The 19,347-nt window shown below is 49.1% G+C and overlaps 1 protein-coding gene across 2 annotated transcripts in view; it reads right to left on the bottom strand.

Moving 5' to 3' along the window:
• The window catches only part of ADAMTS17 (ADAM metallopeptidase with thrombospondin type 1 motif 17), a 274,992-nt gene that overhangs the window by 231,675 nt on the left and 23,970 nt on the right, over positions 1-19,347 (bottom strand). For both annotated transcript variants that reach the window (XM_090028144.1, XM_090028145.1), the window contains exon 4: positions 10,075-10,247. In XM_090028144.1, the coding sequence (XP_089884270.1) occupies positions 10,075-10,247 (173 nt within the window). The remainder of the gene's footprint in view (positions 1-10,074; positions 10,248-19,347) is intronic.

Raw genomic sequence — 19,347 nt, 5'->3', positions numbered from 1 at the left:
CCTCAAGCTCTCCAAAGCAGAAAGAGCCTCCATCAACATTGGAGTCCAAATCAATTTTTTTAACACATGGTGTTGGAGAGGATTCAGAATTAGGCAGCTTGTTCTAGTGAGGTCAAGCCGACTCCCTTTAAGTGCAAAGTGTCCCATGGTGTGTAAATTTTGCACCCTGCAACCTGCCTCATGCCACTGGATGTTATACTAATGCTCTCTAGTAACAACAGGACGCCAATTATACTTGCCAGTTATACTTAAATTATGTGTTGGAAGCAGGCGACCATTTTGCTAACCTGCCAGAAGATCGTTCGCCTAATTTTGTGGGTTCAGTAATGGTGCAACAGCCATGTGTTCATTCTTGCCTGCTAACACTTTAACTTTGAGGCCACATCGCCGAGTAGATGGCTCATTGTTAGCAAAAATTAAAGCAGCACTGTTACTGGAGTCCATGAATTGTAGTAAATCACTTATTAATGAAGCTTCACCTGCATTTCTCAGAGAAATATTTACAGGTACCAAAGGGACTGTAAATACCTAGTTCATACAACTCTGCTACTGATCCTCAGCTTCTTGCCATAGTTAAACCTGTATCAAGGGCATTGACACCAGGGCTTCAGAAGCTATTAGCAGAAGCGCAGAAGAATGCAAAAAACACATGATACTTAGACAGAGCCTTTTTCCATCAGACAGGTTCAAGAGTGGACAGACAGTACCTCCAAGTGCGCTTGCTACCACTTGTTCCCCAGCTGTTAGCAAGAGCCGTGAGCAGAAGGCACGCTGTCTGATAGCTGGTGGGACCAGGAGCAGTTCAGCATCGCGCATAGTAGGTTTCCTGTTGTATATCACCTCTAACATCTGCAGACAAGTTCATGGGAAAAGAGAACCGTAAATGTGCCTACAGCTTGGTTTTACTTTATAGAGCCCAGAAGTCTGGGAGGAGGTTTACAGAAGACATCAAATGACAGCATTTGTCCAAAGGGCTGATGGCTGAGATTAGTTAAGTCTCAACCCACGCTGGGAAGAATGAGACAGACAGGGACAGGACTTTTCCATCTGCCCTCTCTTGAAGAGCCAGGCTGTTCCACTTTTTGCACTAGTCAAGTGAGTATTGGGGTGGATACATGAAGTCACCAGGCAAATTCCTTCAGGGATGTCTAGCTGCAGAAATTCATATAAATCCATGCCTTACGGCACAGCAGCACGGCCTGCACGTGAACGGTCAGAAGCTCATACCTCTGGGAATGGCATTCTGCCTCCCCAACGCCCGCAGGGAGATGACAGCAGCTTTCTCTAGTTCTTCACAAATACTCTTCTGCCAGCATCAAAATAGTCCTTCTCCTTCCACATCTTCTCTCACCTGTGCTGCTTGTGAACCCCAAAGCGGCGCGATGGAATTCAGATCCCGCCTATGCCCTATCGAAGCTCCTTGCACGCCAACCTGCTGCAGGGACACCAACCCGCCATCCAGCTCCAGTGAAGTGGTGCGGACTGTCCCCCGTGTTACTCTCATGACACATCACCTAGCGGGACATCAACCAGCACAGAGACCTCGGACTTGTGAGCACTGGATGCAAAAACAAACTCTAAACTTTGAACGGATAGGTCCTTGAACCCAAGAGAAAGAACAGGCCTGCCTCCAATACAGCATCTAGCACAAACAAGGCAGGAAGAACCAGGATGACTCTTACAGACCAGCTGAAGACAGCTGTCGTGACGTCGGGGTGATATAGTGCACGAGTCCAATTCTACCAGGTAGCACCGCAACTATCTCAGGATAGGAATCAAATGCTGGAGGAGTCGTACACGACGCAGAAAGACTCTCTTCCCTGCATCACTGAGCCCCGTCAGCTCAGATTACCAAGGCAACATGTCATGCCAGCCAAATGTCTGAATACTCCCGGCAGATTCTTATTTATAAGTAGGATTTGCCCACTCACTGAACCCTTAAGTCTTATAAGTAAGTCTCCAGGGCACAGAAGCAGCCTGAATGCACTTCCCTTGGGCTGCTATACCTTAAGGCAACATCCTAAGACATGTCCCACTTAATGAACGCGGCAAAACCAACCAACAGTCTGTGATGCAAAGCATGCTCGAGGCAACCCTGGAAGCGGCTAGGTTGCTTGCCTTTCCTCCAAAACTTTAGATAAATTCTATGGAAATCTTCACAGCACTAAGAATAGTGGAAGCATTTATCCTTGCTTAGAGAAAACCAAGCAATAGCTAGAATAGGGCAAGAGCCAGTCAGTCCCAAATCATAGTGACATATCTTTTGGCTGTTAAGTCTTGGAGTTGGACCAGGTCCCAAATATGAATGCTGTGAAAAATGGCACCCGTTTCCTTGTGACCCTTCACATATCCAGTCCCAAGCACCTTTAGCCAAATACTCATTATCATGAGTTAAATATAGGTACTGCACAGTGACCTTGGTGGCACAGGAGGCGGCCAACATGCACCTACCCCGTGCTCTAATGAAATAATGCCTTTAGATAAGGATTGCCACCAAGGCCAAGTTTCCATTTAAAACAAAATAATTAAAGCCTCTCCACCTTTCCTGCGTAAAAGTGACTGTCGCTGCGGTAAGCACCCCCTCCTGCTAGCTTCACCCAACTTCACCAGTTAACTCACCATATCCGACAGACCAGAGGCACAAACCACCCCCGAGTGGGGTGGCTGAGATAACCGGATAGTGGCGTAGGAATTGGGTTTGCTAGTGCAGATGTTCCCTGGTGTGTGAATGACATGCATGAATCGAGTGACTCACCGTCTCCTCCCTTCCCATCCCTATGGGCCACCCTCCCTCCAGCTCGCGATCGGAGCGCACCCTCAAGGCTGCTGCAGCCATTCCTGACATTGGAAAGCAGGAAAGCTTCGTGCATTTTTCAATAAAACGGGGCAGCTGGGAACAAGGAGAGAGCCAGCTCCACGTAATCAGCCAGCTCATTTGCAGACCACCAGCAGGAGCATTTTGGACCAAAGTTTGAGAGGCGCCACTGCAGACTTTAACCAGGGGGTAGAAGAAGATTTTGTTGCAGGGGCAGGGATAGTTCTCAATCACGGACTTGACACCCAAGCATGCTAAGAGATGGGCTGGCTACATGCAGGCCGTGGCTATCAGCTGGAGCAGCTAAGGTTGCTTCCATGGAGGGAGAACACAAGGTCATTCTGCTCCTTCTGTTTTCTTGAGCCATGACTTACGGGGAGTCGCTGACAGCACATCTTCACTGAAGCTGCATCTTTACTGAGAGTAGCAGACGTGTCCTTATGAAGCTACTAGCCATGGTTCAGTTCAGCCTCAACACGCCCACGGGGCAGGAAGCCTGGCTCCTGTTGCAGTCCGGAGGGCAACAGCTTCCACCTTCCCCAGCTCCTGGGAAGGCGATCAGGATGCGACACCGAGATGTGCTTCTTGGGCCGACGCTCTCCAGGCCTGCCCCGTCATGTCGGGAGCCTGCCGAACTGAGATCAGAAGACGAACCCAACTTCATCAAGCTTTCATTTTTTTCTTCAAAGTCTTTCCAAGGGAAGTGTTCCCCTGACCCCCCATCCTGACTGCAGGTGTTCACCCGTGCGTGTGTTTTGCAGACTTCAGACCCCGTGCCCGGAGGTGCATTGCATTTTTGCATGTGTATTTATTAAAATAAAACCCTGAAATCCTCCCCAACCTTGGCCTTTGCCCATGTTTTGAGAGTGGAAGCGTTAGCCAGGTTACCAAGGTTTTCCCCGACTTGTTTTGAAAAGCACCGTGGGATCTTTAACTCCCACCTAAAGCTTAGCTTATAAACTACGCTATAAAACTTTTTTTTTTTTAAAAAGGGGGAAAAAAAGATATTCAGCAGTTTACATGGCTCTTTACAAGGTTTCCTTGATGTTGAGCTTTCTCAGGATGACAGGAGGGAGCTCCTGCAGCCATTAGGAAAGAGGAATCTTTAGACAATAATCACGTATTTCTGCCCCCTTCCTTCACAGCCGCTGCTGCTTCCTGCTCCAAGAGCCTCGATTGTGGCAAGGTGGCTAAGCATCCATGGGAAAGCCTGAGCCTGCATATTCCCACCCCGAAGGCATTAAGACACAGACCCATAAACAAAGATCTGTATCTCCGAAGGAAAAAAAATAAAGTTATTTTATTGTGACTCATTTACTTTAAAAAAATGCATCTCAAAAAGGTTTGCAAGAAGGAACCCTGGCCCTCTCCGAACCAAAGAAAACTGGAGCGAGTAAACCAGTTTTATTCCTAACGGCCAACATAAAACTTCCTCTTTTAATAACATTCAAGGGCTCACTAACTTCATGTTTCTGCTTGCTGCTGCAAGAGGCTTTTACCTTAATCACATGGCTTAGCAACAGCTGCACAACTAAGATTACACGCTACAATTACCTACTCAGGCACGCTGGAGTCTTCCTCAGATGGGGCAAGTTCGACACCAAATTGCACTCAACGCCCCTTCCAAAACCAAAAAAATGCACTTAGATTTAAAAAAAAAACAAAATGAAATGCACATCTTCAGGTTTTCAAAGCCAGTGGATTATGGAACAAAAGTTACTCTTAAATTGCCGGGCTGCGGTCCTGGAAACCCTGACATACGTCTGTCCCCCAAGAAAGGAGCTATTGCAGTGGCGGGTTGAATGGGAACTTGGATCTTGAAGCAGTTTGTGGACACTGAACAGCTTGGTATAACTGTTACGGAGTCCAGTGCTTCCTCCAAAGTAAGTCCTCAGAGATGACCACTAACAGCTTTGCCCCGGCTTCTCAAAGACCCCTTGCTCCCTACACCCCCAGGACCTCCGGATCATTTTAATCACGATGCTGTCCTCCAAAATGGAAAACAGAGCATATGTTAAGAAGAAAACGTCACCGTACAACAGGGGCAGGCAATTATTTTGGGCAGAGGGCCGCATGACAGGCAGCCCAGGGCAGAGTAATATTAATTTTCTAAATTTTGCAGGAGCCCCGCAGGCTGGATAGAGTGCCTTGGTGGGCCGCATTTTGTAGAAGCTGCTGTTGGTTTTTCTATCCACAGTGAGCAAGTGCTTCCTGTCGGTCTCATTGGCTTTTACTTTAGAAGGGAAAATAGTAGAGCAAGAAACGGGAGACAGAAAAAATCCTCATCATCCCAATGCTCGCCAGGCTGCATCTGCTCTGCATGCAAGGGTGGGTGCGTTTTAGCAGTCTTCCAGAAAGGTAGGGAATTAAAAAGGTCAAACATCCTCCTAACACTCCCAGAGCTGCAGAAACAGAGACACAGAACCGAACGCAGGGGCAACTTTTTAGGATATCCCGCTAGAGCGCCACGGCCCTTGTCAAGTCCCCTGACGTGCAAATGATCTGTAGAAGAGATGTGTGCTCTACTGCAGAAAGTGCAAGGTCCCATTAGACCAAGTTGGAGGGGGCACTGGTGGACTGGCCACGGGGCTATGCCCAAGTAGGACAGGGAGGACTTGTCTTTTGGAGGGTCAGGGATCTCTCAAAGCATCGGGAGATCACAGGAAGCCAAGGGCGGAAGAGGCAGTTGCAGCAGTTCGGGCAGAGGGTGCAAAGGGCAGGACTACAGGAAGCAGGAGCCGAAATCTAACTAGAGTAGCACCAGCCGGGACTGTAAGTCAAGGGAATTTTATCTGAGCTAGTTAAAAAGGAAATTAATTAAGAGATTCAAGCACATGAGCACTAGCAAAGAAAGATGAGCTCAACATTGCCAGTCAAGCAGTGGGACTGGCAAGAGACTTTGTAGGAAGACCACATGCAGGCTGCAATGCAGAGCTTAATATTGTCACTCCCTGGTGAAACGGGTAACTTCCACTTCCACTCACTCGAAAAGGTTTCACTCTCTGCATGACTGACTTGCTTATGAGCCTTACAGCTCTCTTGGCACTTTCTGCATTCGCGTTTCCTCCACCAGCCGATCTCCTTGGCTACTGCAGGGCTGCGCGTGTAGCTGGTGGCATCTGACACCCAACATTTATTGACTTGGGTTTTTTTTTTAAAATCTTGCTGCAAATCCACCTGGAGTCTCCTATTAGTGCTGACTCGTATACCTTTCTCAGAAAAGAAAGGAAAGATTTCATTACAGAAAAAGGTAACTTAAAGCCCTGGAGCTATGCTGGCTCCTAATGATATGTTAGGGGGATAACTCGACAGGGTATTTCTCTACGTCTTGGAAGAAACTGTTCTCTGACTTCAGCTATGAGTTTATTCAACAGAAAAGCTTCTGCCTCTAGAACGACACTTAGGAATAATAACCCTAAAATGAGTAAGAAACCATTGTCTGTTCACGATGTGGGATCTGAACCACAGAGCGCCATTAAACACAGAGAATTAGCTGTACGAAGCAACACCCAGCATTTCTCCAACTGAAAAAGGGTTTTGCTTTGTTTTTTTTAGTTTTTGCCTTTGCTGCTATTAAGAATCTCATTTACCAGCTGGAGCAATAAAATGGGATTTTGTAATGCTGATGCCCCCATCCCCCACAGAAACTCTCGTCACATAAATAGATATTAAATGCTTTAAGGGAACTCGCTTTATTTAAAAAATAATCTATAAATATAGCATGCATTAATAAGCCCTCTTAATGTTTGTTTTGTGGTTTGACAGTAAACGTAACGGCTTACAGAGAGGAGTTAAATTAATAAACCCTGACCAGTCGTGTTCTATTTGCCTAAATGCGAGTGTCAATGCCAAAATTAACATTCTGGTTTCTTTTGGAGGCAGCCCTGTGTCCTGCAGCATAGCTGAATGAATACAGTCTAGAAACCTTGGAGCAGTTCCTGTCCCCAACCTGTTATCTCTACAGAAAGCCTGATAATCCACAGAACTGGCTTTGCTGGGGGATTGGCTAGACTAGCGAGTCTCAATTAGGGTGCTGCGCTGCCCTGGGTGCCTCAAAAGCCTTTCCAGGGTGCCACGCGGTGTTAGGAGTGCAAAATTGATTCCCATGAAAAATCCAGATATTTCAGCTAGAAATCCACAGCATCAAAAACCTCCTGCTCGGCTGTGCTCCTTCTGAGCTCTTTGCAACACAAGAACTGCCCTATTCGTTTTCCAGAGGCAAAAAACAAGTGAAACCCAAGACCTGGCATTTTCCCAGGGGTGCCTTTAGACTCGAGTCATCCCACGTTAGACTCAAAAGGCTGAGAACCACTGGGCTAGATGTACAATGAGCAGCCAGCGTGCTGCGCTCTATGTGCCCATCTACCATGTACCGATCTAGCCAAGAACGACGTTGGCCACCATCTGCCCAAACAGCATTTCACAAGCTGCAGAAGGGTCGCTGTCCCCATTTCACGCACAGGGACAGAGAGAGCGAGCGCCCCAGTGTCACTGATGGACTCTGTGGCAGACCCCAGACACCCGAGAGAAAGTGCAGTGTCGTCACTTCATGACCATCCTTACCCCTCTCCCTCGGGGGTGAACTCCTGCACCCAGTGAAGCCGACTGCAAAGCCCCCAATGGCTTCAAGGGAGTTCGCTCTTGTTTTTTAGCACATGAGTTTTGACCCACTGTCCCTTGCTTTGCCCCATCTGTATTTAGCGAGGGGACCATGCAACAAATAAAGCACCTCCAATCAGTGCCAATGTACAGGTCTGCACTGCTGCCTGTCAAAGCCATCGTGTCAGGGAAATCCATTTTTCTGCCTAACCACTGCAAAGCCGAGGGATGCAATTCCAGGCAGGTGGGACGGGGCTTTGAGAGAAGAGTTAGCTTCCCGCGTGCACCGAAAGCGGCACATCCTGAAAAGCAGCTGAGCCATTCTGAAACGAAGGGATGGCAAAAAGAAGGGATCTGTTGAAAGGACACATCCTCTAAAGAGCAAGCCAAACAAATAGAGAAAAACACAACGGAGCCCTTTGAACAGGCTCTTCCCACGGCGTGCTAGAAGGTGAAAGAAGAGAGCCAACTTGTTAAGGGAACAGATAAGTTCCCCACCAGCAAATATTTTCAGGACACAATGGGCTCCCTGAAGCAGCACCTGCTACAGAAACAGAGGGTCTGTTTGAACAAAAAAAAATGAATCCCCTGTTCTTTAGTGAGGTTATGTTCATCTCTTTGTCTCGTTCAGCTCTGTGCGTTTCATCAATGACCAAAATACTGCCTTTTTCCCCACTCTCATGCCAGTTTGGCACTCAGATAGGCAAGAGCTTGACAACCAGGGGAAGGAAGTGGCCTCTGGCATCTGCAAGGCTGAGGTGGCACCAGCACCAGAAATGCAACTTTCTGCCATCCCGTTTCCCCTCCGTGTCTCGGGCAGTCTGGAAGGACCCCGTGACAGGGCCGTTCAGTGCTCACAGACACGTTAGCCACCGTCTCTGCTGAGCAAGGAGCCAATCCATGCCATTTGTCTGGAGTTTTGTGAACTTTCAACAAAGACTGAATTTTTAAGCTGCTGAGCAGTTTAACAGCTTTCAGCCACCAAATCCCCATATCTGATGCAATCTAGCAACTTGCAGATGAAAACCTACTCCTGCTATGCTCCCATTCTCCCTGAAGGATCGGAGGATGGTCATGAAGTACAACTCTACCAGCCTAGCAGAGGTGCTGGCACAACCCTCTGTTCTGCATGCGAGACACCCCGCTGCCACCCCTCAGGGTTTGACTTGACGCTGAAGAATCATGCTTGCAAATTTGCAAAGGGTTTGTCAGGCTTTTTGATGGTGTAGGAGGCAGATATTTGCATGACTTAGCAACCAGAGGGGAAAGATCAAACAAAAGCCCCTAAAAGCCTTAGGGCCAGATCCTTTGTTGCAAGTCAAGGTGGCTCCAGGACCACAGATACTCCAGTTTAACACTAACTGAGAGCCTGCCTGGCAGGGAGGAACCTTATGAAGAAGCTGCCATCCTGTACTCCATGTTTGTGAAACAGCTGAAGTCTGTGGGAGCACAGGAAGTGTCGTACCAGGCCAGACCACAGGTCTGAAACCCTCCCTCTGAATTCTCTGCTCCATAAAGACGGGAGGAAGAGACGATCCAAGATAAGCAAAACATTATTTCCAAGGAAAAGTAGTTCAGAATTTTCCAAGCAGTGCACAGGGGCTCGGGGGACGCCGAGCACCTGAAACGGAGGCTGCCTATATACATGCTCAGGAGTGGGAGGAAGCATTTTAATTAGAGCGGTTTCCGGAGAGCTGCTCTAACTAAAACACCTTGTCATCATGTGTATTAAGCCCCGGCACATTTCAAAATGGCTGCAGGGCACTTTAGCTAAAGCTCATTTGATGAGGTTTAAATACAGCGCCCCCGTGGCCATTTTGAAACGCTTGGGGGCTCAGTACGTGTGATGATGAGGCGGCGCTGGACCATTCTGGTTAGCACGTCTGAATCCCTAAGTCATGGGACTGTCTCTTACCACTGAAGCTACTTGTAAGGAAAAAGGGAGTTGTTCGCTGTGCCGGTCTTACTGAATTACTCAGTGGTGCCCAAAATGAGGGAATTTTAAGTTCTTTCACAAACAGTTATGCCACATCCTTTGCCCAAGCACAACTTCAGGGTGTTATACACATTTACAGGCACGTGGGCACCTCTTACTAAGACGGTTTTTGCAAACAGCTTGCATGAGAAAGTCAGACCCAACTGGAGGGTCCTGAGGCTAAAAGTACCAGCACAATGACTTGCTATCACAGCAGAGCCATCTGACCAGTAGCAGCTTATTCCAGTTATCAGATGTACAGAAGAACATTTAGGGAAGCCATATACTGCAGATACATGCAAGAATATAGCTCCTGAGTTTCCAGCTGCTGGGAAGATAGCAAAACCAAAGCAGGGGTGGAGACACTAGGCTCAGGGATGCCGAGTCATGCTGTTCAGAACAAGAACAGTTCAACCTGGAGCAGGATCTAAAAGTAGATTGATTTTCATCGGGCCAGAAGTTCAGGACTAAACCCTCGTGTACACATCTGCCGCTATGGTCCAGGCAAGATCCAAACACAGGCCCAGGTGTGGCTACACAGACTCAGCTCAAATGCTTGCAAATGGGCAGCAAAGTCAATGCCAAACTGGAGATGCAGTTACCCTGAACTCAGCCCCGGGCTCAGTCTATGCTGGATCCGAGTCTGGACTCTCAGGCACATCCCGTGAATGAAGCGAATACGTACCATGTTCATAACGGTGAGGATGAATCTTTGGGCTGCCTCAGCACCATGGTATTGGACCATGTTGGCATCAGCCACTACCAGGGTCTCTACCGTATACTCATTGGTGAGTCGAATGGCGTTTCTTCGCTCTCTCCAGTCATTTACTGATTTTATCTTCTTTTGCCTCTTCTTCTCTAAAAAAATAAAGTACATATTAAACAATACTCCAGACTTAACAGGCAGATGCACAGCAATACATTATGCTGCACGGTAGCTAAAATTCCCCTGAAATTTCAGACAAGGAGTTCCCCTGTGACCTTCCCTTTCAAGGAACCCTTCAGGAGTTTACTTTATGAATATGTGCCTTAGCAGCTGTATGCATTTGCACGAGACAATTTGAATAGATTGAAAATGTGATAGAAAGAACGACCCAAATCCAGAGAGACAGGATTAAGAAAGGCAGAAAATGAGTGGTGGCTGAACCAAGAAAGAACACAGAAACCCTGTTTGCTCCGCTCACGTGGACAGATATGAGTGTAAACTCAGGACAACCCGCTGAAGAAAGGGCAGACCGGCCAGGTTCCTTGGGGACACGCTGGATCCCGGAGCTACACAACAACTGCAGCATGACATACAATCTGGGGGATGCGTCCATCCCTTCTAGCCTCCGAAGCCTTTTCTTAGCCAAAGCAGTTGTAAGAGATTCCTGTGGTCGGTATTTTGATTGGCTGCACTTTAAAAACGCATATCACATTAAATGGCACTTAGCCACTGGAGCTGATTACCAACAGATGTGGTAGGTTCTCCATCACTGAGCGCCTCTAAATGAAGCAATTAAAATAGGTGTCTTCCTAAGAAAACAGGCGAGTCACTCGGTTAAATGTTTCGGTGAAATCTATGGCCCAAGGTGAGCAGGACGGGTAGATTAGAGGATCGCAATGGTCCTTATTGGCCTTATATCCTATTAACTCAAGTCTGTAAACAGATGTTTCATCCGACCCCGGACACGGAGAGCGCGCAGACCAATTGGCCTGTCCCTGGAATGAGCTAAAACAACTGTACAGACATACAAAAGGCTGTTCCAGAAAAAAAAAAGCATTAGTATGTCTTACTTCAGAGGGACTTGGATGTGGATGTGGATGTCTGTACAACAAAAGGCTATCTCCTGGGACAACCATGATGTCTGTTCACAGCCTAAGAAAGCAGGAACAATTTTAGGGAATCCAGAAATGCAGCAGCAACTGGCTACTGCATAGGGAGAAAATAAATCCCACCTGGTGTGAACATAATCACTGCACCAAGGACATTAAAGCACAGACCAAAGGACAAACATACTAGCGACCTGCTCCCTTGCCAGCTGAGAAGTAGAGCAACCCCCACAGCTTAGAGACCAAAGCATATACCACCTGAAGGGTAGGTGAGCAGGAGAGAACTGAAGCAGAGATTGGACATTAAGTCAGTACTCCTAATTACAGTGAGGAAAGCATTCATGTCTTCATCTGCAAAATGAGTAGCTGGAAACAACTGGTTTTGCGATTAAGGGCCAAATCTCAGCATTCAGGGAAATCAGACGTGGCTCGCTGCTAAAGGTGCTAATTGCTAGGGGGAAAACCCTGCAGCTCACAGGCATGTTCAGTGCTTCCCCTGGGAAAGGCAAATCGGGCTGGGGGATGAAGGCAGCATGGTCCCTCCGCATGAATGTGGCCGAGGCCATTCTTATGTTCAATATGAAAGGGGTGTGCCGCAGAGATGCTACATGACGATCACGTGGACATCTTATTTCATGCTGCAAAGGAACGCAGGAGCAAGGTCCTTCTTTCCCAGGCTGCCCTTCCAAAGCAGAGCCTTTCTAGTCCGTTATTAAGTGCAGCAGATTTCCTCTAAGCACCTTCATATTGGAAAGCCCCATCTGCAATGGGCAGGTCTCAGTTTACAATATTTATGCTATGATCCTGGTTTTCCACGGCCTGTTTGCTAGCTCTCTTACCTAACGCAGCCTGCATTACCCCAAGCTCCCAGGCTGGTAAAAGTGCTCGCACCTAGACTGTTGGGTAGCGCCGAACGAATTGTTCTCATTCAGGCCGTCGGACGCCAGCGGTCGTAAGTCACCTCGTACCCGCCGGAGCCCGACGCTGGGACCTCTGCTCATCCATACGCTCGTCCCGTCTCGGCAACGTGCACAGTCGCGCACGTCCGTCCCATCCACATTCACAACCGTCTGTCAGTCGTTCCAGGATCGCTTTGCTTATGCTTTTGTGCCCGAGGCATTAACTGTCAGTGCTCGGGATGTATTTTTACACTGAGAAAACAGGCATGAAATTCAATTTTTTTTTTTCAACCTGCTTTGAAAACCTCCTCCTGGGGAAAACACGCTCGACAGCAGCCCCTGCCCGAGCCAGAAAGGATTCAGTCCATCTCGGGGGTGGCCCCACAGAACGGGATCTCCGTGCTGGACGACAAGGAGGAAAAGGGCCCCTCGGACGGGCGCAGCTCGGAGGGCTGCAGGGGGGAGGCCGGTCCTCACAAAGCCGCCTTCAGAGCTGCGGAGATGGACGGGCTGGAGCGCTGGGGAACGAAATAAAAGAAATCGGAGCGGCTGTGAAGGCCAGGCAGGAGGAAGGCCGAACGCACCTTCGCTTTGCCAACTGTGAAATGGAGATGACTTCACTCAAGCACGGTGAATGAGCTCCTCTGTTCTCTCTGTCCATCCCCAGGGTCACTCAGCTTAAGCTGCAGCAGTTTTATGGTTATTATTACAATACACACACTGGAGCACAGGAGATTTCTTCCATCAAAACATTTAATCGAGCTAGCGTTCGTCGACTTTTCTGACCCGGCAGCAAGCCGCTTCCGGGGAAGCGACGGCCCTTGCCCAGAAGAGCCGACGGTCTGGCCACACTTGAGACGAATCCTCACCCGGTGCAAGCCGGCCCAGCTCTGCTCGTTTCAACAGAGCTGAAATAACAACCTGGCCCACCATCTTCATCACTCAAAGCAGGGGAGCTCTCATGCCATGTTTATAGGGGCTGCTCTCTTACACAAACACATGCCAGCTTTGGAAGGTGTTGCTATGAATAACCCGTGCAGTGCAGCGCAGGCCAGAATAAAAAGCAAAGACGTCTGCATGTCCCTCCTAAAATACAGCAGAGGCGACACGCCGCGGACAGGGCACAAAGTGCATCGGGTTGGAGTCGTGGACCCGATGGGCACCAGGGACAGTTGTGATCACAGTCTGACCTCCGTGAACTACAGCATCAAGCACGAGGTTGCCAGAGGATTCCTGAAACAGGACCGCATTTACAAGGACGGAGGTCCCGAGACTGCGAGATTGCAAGCGTGCATTCAGGGGAAAACCGCCAAGGTCAGAAAGCCAAGATTTCTTTTAAGGCTGAGGGGCTGGCAATAAGTCTTGACAGTTTTATCTCTGGAATTAGAAACACTCCCCCACACACAGCTGAGAAGTGACGGGCTCGTCTTTCACCCAGCGCAACACAGGACGGAGGAGATAAAGAAAGAAATCCTTGTCGTTTCTGTGCACCTGGACTCTACCTGTCTGGACACCAGACACCTTTCAGCACAGGGGGCAAATAGGAGGCGGGCATGTCTGTCGTCTAAAAAGGCAACACAGTTAAATCCACAGGACTTGGGTCGTTTCCTCCAGACTAATTCGACCTGGTCTTTGGAAGGGTTCGGGCTACTCCTGTCTCGTTCATGAATCTCCATGAACCAGCCTTTTCCCCAGCACCAGTATGTCAGAAGTAAAGGCTCTTCAATTTATACAGTAACCACAGCATGAATCTCCTCCTCCTACACCGGTGTGATTGACTGCTCCCCTGACGGTTTAGTAAAAATGCATCTAAAGCTACCAGCCAGTCCAGGAGGGTATAATTTATGCTTCCCTGCTCCACACCTGTGCCCGGCGGGGGATTCAGGAGGGAGGCATGGCTCTGCAGAAGGCCCTGCTCTGGACGAGCCACGCGAAGCCACGCCAGCGGAGACTGCTGGACGGATACGCTGGGATCCCACGCGTGTCGCCCGGCCCTGCTCCTTTCCAATCAGAGCTGCCCCCTTTCAAGCCGGCCCCCTGCACTTCTCTCCCCACGCACGCACGCCCCGCTCATCTGAGCCAGCAATTACAAAATGCTTTGCTGCGGCTGACAGCCAGGTTGAGAGGTGGGCAGAGTTGCCAGCCTTGCTGCGTCTCAAAGATTTTCATGCAACATATAACAAGCACTGAGGAAAATCTGGCTGCCTGGCAATGCAAGATCAAGCACTCCCGGACAAGCCTCAAGTGTGGAAAGCTGGTATTTGCACCAGCTGGCGTCTTGGGGGCCTGAGCATCCAGGGCCACCTTCTTCCTTGCTGCTGACACAACTATGATGAGGCTTTCAATGCTCCTTCAAGAGCTTCCCTCTGCAGTTGCTATTTCGACAGCTTTTTCTCTTTTAAGGTGGTCATTCCTACCTCGTAATCCAACAGGACTGCTTTGAAATAGGGCTGGGGCTGGACTCCAGTGCCTGGAACGACTGAGCTGTGAAAAATGCCTCAGCTGAAGAAAAATAGTCAGAGCACTCAAAGTTTTTCTCTGTGCTCTCCCCTCCTGGGGGAAAAGCAGCCACTTGGGGGTCCAGGGAAGAGTGAGCCCGCTGCACTGGACTGCAAGTCGGCCGCATCGGTTTTGGGGAGCAAGGCTAGAGGCAAGGGGCAGGCTCCAGTCACCACCTCCATCGCTGGCCTGTGTGGTCTCTCCTTTGGGACAGACCAGCGAGCTGGCCAGGGTTGGCACATCTCGCTTGATGCCTCCCTCTACAAGGCTGCAAACTGCAGCTGTGCAGCAATTTGGAAGGTGTGATTCCTGGAGAGGGGTGGCCGGAGGGGATCGCTGGCAAACTGCCGGGCAGCCTTGTATTACACTGCGTAGCCCCCACCTCCCTCCCCCCGAACTTGACTTGGAGCTAAGCGTTGGCCGATTTTCAGACGGTTTTCCACACAAAACCTCCCACTCTCAACCTCAGTTCTCCACCATCACCACCCCACTGGCTCACCTTGAAACTCAGCCAACCCACCGAAAGTTGGAGAAGTTGGGCTCTTAACTTCCTGTTCTTCCTAGGAGCAGCAGTTTAAAAGGTTACCGAGGATCTGTAATGTGAAATGAGTCCAAGGAAGACAAGGGAGTCTACAAAGAGCTTTGCAGGTCACCGGGCGAGCTCGAGGGACACTACAGATGGACAGCAAGGCAAAATGGCAAGTGCTGTGCTAGAGGTTGGGTCTTTGGTCTCCCATGTTTGGCCTGCATGACGTCAAATGCTACGTGGACCCTCTCCTCACCCCTCGGCTGAGGTAGCTGCGTTGCTAACCTTATCGCTCATCCAGAACCAGCTTCATCCAGGACTTTTCCCGTATGTCCGCGCCCCTACACATGACCAACTTCGTCTGCACTGCTGAGCGCACGCTGGTATCTCTATGTGGAAACGGAGCAGGTGACTACACAACTTCCCCAGTGCAAATGGAGGCGTCAAAAAAAACCTCTGCCAAGCCCCACGTCTGAACCAGGTCTACGCAGGGGACTCTGGCCCCTGCCCCATCTGATTTATGAACCCAGAGTGGATTATCCTTCCACCAGCACATGAAGCCCCAAAGTAAAATAAACATAAGTCTTTAAAACCAGGATTAAATGCTCAGTGGACTCTTTATTTGAAGAAACTGATATTGCGAGCTTTGCGGTGCAGATGTGAAGTGTTAGTGTGAAGGCATTAGGGGCAACAAAATACAGGCGGGAGGCTGTCAGAGGCAGTTACATTGGGGGAACGTACATTGCCAAGCTACAGGCAAAGTCTAGGAGGCAGGTGTTTGAACTTAAGAGGTCAGGCACCGTTGCCGGGAGCCCGGTCTCAAACCGACAGCCTGAAATGCAGCCTGTGAGCTGTGTGAGGTGCAGTGCTGCTTTGCCATGCCAATTTGTTACTCTCCTGAGGCCTGCAAGGGTTTTGAGTGGTCTATAATGTGGGGTGAGCCATAGAGCTGCAGTCCCAAGTGTGCAGGCTCCTTGCACTTCAGCTAGAGAACTCACCTCGGGGGCTGATTTTGATTAGCAGGCTCCCATCCTCCCCGGGCAACGTGATCACACTGCTTGGAGGATGCCAAGGCCTGTAAATGCATCCTCGAGGGGCCTTATGGCATCAGCTGGCTTTTCTGCATCTTCAGTAGAGGCCTCTAGTTCAAAGAGTCAGCATCCTTAATTTCACGGCTTATCATCACAACCCCGCCACGGCACACCTCCGCCTCTTTACACATATTCAATAAGCGTGTCCAGAACTGTTCTTCTTCCCAGCCACCCTCACCGCTGCTCTTGCGAGTCTCCTCCGGCCCTGCCACCCGCTGCCCCTCTCCGTACACTTCTCTGGAATATAGGACTTCTCTTCTACCCTGGCCTCACCCCCTAAATATTTTTGCTCCCTTTCTTTCAGCTGTAACCACCTAGCTGCACTTAAACCTACAAAGCAAATTTGGTGAAAATTACTTATTTAAATAAGGGACTGAGCATCTTACCCAAGGCTAGAATTCCCAGTAGGAGTCCTTTTCCTCAAGGGATAATTGGGCAGCAGCCTCAAACATGCCTTGCTCTTTTAAGTTGCGAATGATTCTGCCAGATTTTCCTCGGATGTCAGCCAAGGCAGCTCTGGATAGCCAGGTGAAAACCTGAACTCCTGGCTTCCGCCCCGTGCCGTTGCTTGAGGAAGGCCCCGGGCATCAGCAGAAGTGTTGGAGAAGCCACAACCATCACTGGAATCAGACGCTAACCTGTGAGGCCCGTTATAGAAGTGCAGAGTTGCTCTGCTGGCTCTCCTCTGACGGTGGCAGATGACAGGACAAGGAGCAACGGTCTCAAGATGTAGCATAGGAAGTTTAGGTTAGATATTAGGAAAATATCTATCACGAAAAGGGTAGTAAAGCACTGGAACAGGTGACCCAGACAGGTTGTGCACTCTCCATCCTTGGAGGTTTTTAAGACCCAGCTAGATAAAGCCTCGGCTGGGATGATGTAGCTGGGGCTGGTCCTGCTTTGAGCAGGGGGTTGGACGAGATGTGACCTCTTGAGCTCCCTTCCCACCTTAGTTGTCTAACCAGACCAGAGGGTTTCATTAGCTCCATCTGAATGTCCCTGTCTCTGAGGACAGGGACATTAAGGAGGAAGAGGAGGTCTCGGGCACAGAATCGTAGAATAGCAGAACTCAAAAGGGACGTCAAGAAGTCATCTAGTCCAGCCCCATGCTCAAGGCAGCAGCATCCCTGACTAAATAAGCAGCATCCAACAAGGTGTCTCTTAATTAATTAATTAATTTTTTGCAACCAAGAGTTTAACCTGGTATTTTCTTCTCTTGGAAATCAAGATCAACATATTCAAGGAAGAGCTGGCTGCTAAGGCAAATACAATCCTGTCTCAAGGATCTTCTGCTTAGGAATAACAACAAGTCACAGTAAGGGGGCAAGTTTGACTAACATCCACTGTGTGCATGCACACATAGGTACTACATTAGGAGGGTTGGGATCCCGAGTTAACCAGTCACAATTTGGTGTCACTAGTAGGATCCCCAATTCCTTTGGTACAGAAAGAAAAGGAACTTTCAACCATTTGCTTAAAAGGGTCAAGTCTACATTTAAAACAGACGTAAAGAATTGATTAGCCTAGTCTCAAGATGTAAAAGATGGCTTTTCCCCATCTAATGTTGGCAGGTTTTGGAAATGTAATTAAGATGTTTTTAAAATGCAGTTGAATTAAAAAAAAAGAAAGAGGAAGAGGCAAAGCAGTTTTGTGGGGCATTTCTCTCTGCAACCCTGACTGTACAGCATCGTGCTGTGCATGAAGGTCACGATGTGAGGTTAACGGAGAAACAAAAGTGAAAACTTCCCAAGAAGAGAGAAGCAAAGCTAAACAACACACAAGTGCACTCCCGTCTTCACTTAAGCAACCTCAGGGGGCTTCTGGAAACAAGAAGGTGGTTTATTTTTTTAAGATGTATTGACTTAACCTTCACTGGCTTTTTCTGACTCCATCATGCTTGTCTGAGTTTTGATGCTGCAGCAGTTTTCCACCCATTTCTTAAGCAGCTTCGCCAAATGCCTGATGGCCCCAGAGCACGGAGGTGAACGCACAGAGCAATGAGCCTTTGTGCCCTTGGTTTGCTCCACCTGCCTATCAAGCTGCTCATGGTGAGAAGTGAAGCAGGTCCAACATGCATGCAACTCGTTACAGCTCGGAGCTGGGCTTTCCAAGGACCAGGCTTCATCAGTAAAGTATTGCTGAAGAGGTGACTGCCAATCGAGGTTCACTGAATACCCTACTTAAAAAGGAGCCACTGCAGGAAAAAAAGGTGCAGGGCATGCAAGTGCAAGTGCAGAGGTGCGATTTTGCGGTGGTGGCGGGTGCTCCTACACGCCAACGGAACAGCACCTGCCACCTCCCTGGGCACGGACCCGCCGCCCGTCAGCTACCTTGCAGTGGCCCTTTTCACATGCACAGCTCCAGATGACTCCCCAAACGCACCGAAATCCTGAGGCTCAGTTTAACTCCAGAGATTTTTTTGCACCTTGTCCCCACTCCTCATGGCAGTTTCTTTGGCACCTAGCTGGGAGAGAAGTAAGGCAGGTAAAGAAACTCAGCAACTTGAAGGATCAGCCCTATTATCATCCTTCATCCAAAAGACATTGGGATTTTTCCTGCCCTGTCTATACCCATTTTTTGCCCCGATTGCTTTACAGCTCTACTATCTGCCCAGTCCCAAGGGCAATACGGGTTTGCTCTGCCCTGGTATCAAGGGAGGGAGTGGTGGGAGGGACAGCAGCACACAAGCCGGTGACAAAGTGAAGCATAAATAAAGTCATGGGGGAAAAACGGCCCGAAGGGATCTCGGGAGCCCATCTAGCCAAACCCCCCTACTGAAGACAGGATCATCCTTGTTCGGTCAAGGGGTTGACTAACCTGCTCTTAAAAGCTTTGAAGGATGGACTCCACCACCTCTCCAGTGCTTTATAAGATCTTCTCAAGATCCTACCTGCATCTCCTTTGTTGCACTTTAAGACTTATTTCCCATCACACCCCTACAGACACAGCAAACAGGCGGTCATCTCCTCTTTATACCCATCGGGTATTAGAAGACTTAGCAAATAGGGAAACTTTTGCTGAAAGGATAATTACTCCAACTGAAATATGGCCAGAATGCAGCAAAAAGCACCGTGACTCTTGGGAAAGTGCCCATGACCCTCCACAGTCTATGGGCCAGGACCTCGTCTTCA

Source organism: Crocodylus siamensis, chromosome 15 (assembly GCF_052110815.1).
Source record: "Crocodylus siamensis isolate JL-2025a chromosome 15, ASM5211081v1, whole genome shotgun sequence".
NCBI lineage: Eukaryota > Metazoa > Chordata > Crocodylia > Crocodylidae > Crocodylus > Crocodylus siamensis.
This window is presented reverse-complemented; position numbering and strand designations above follow the sequence as displayed.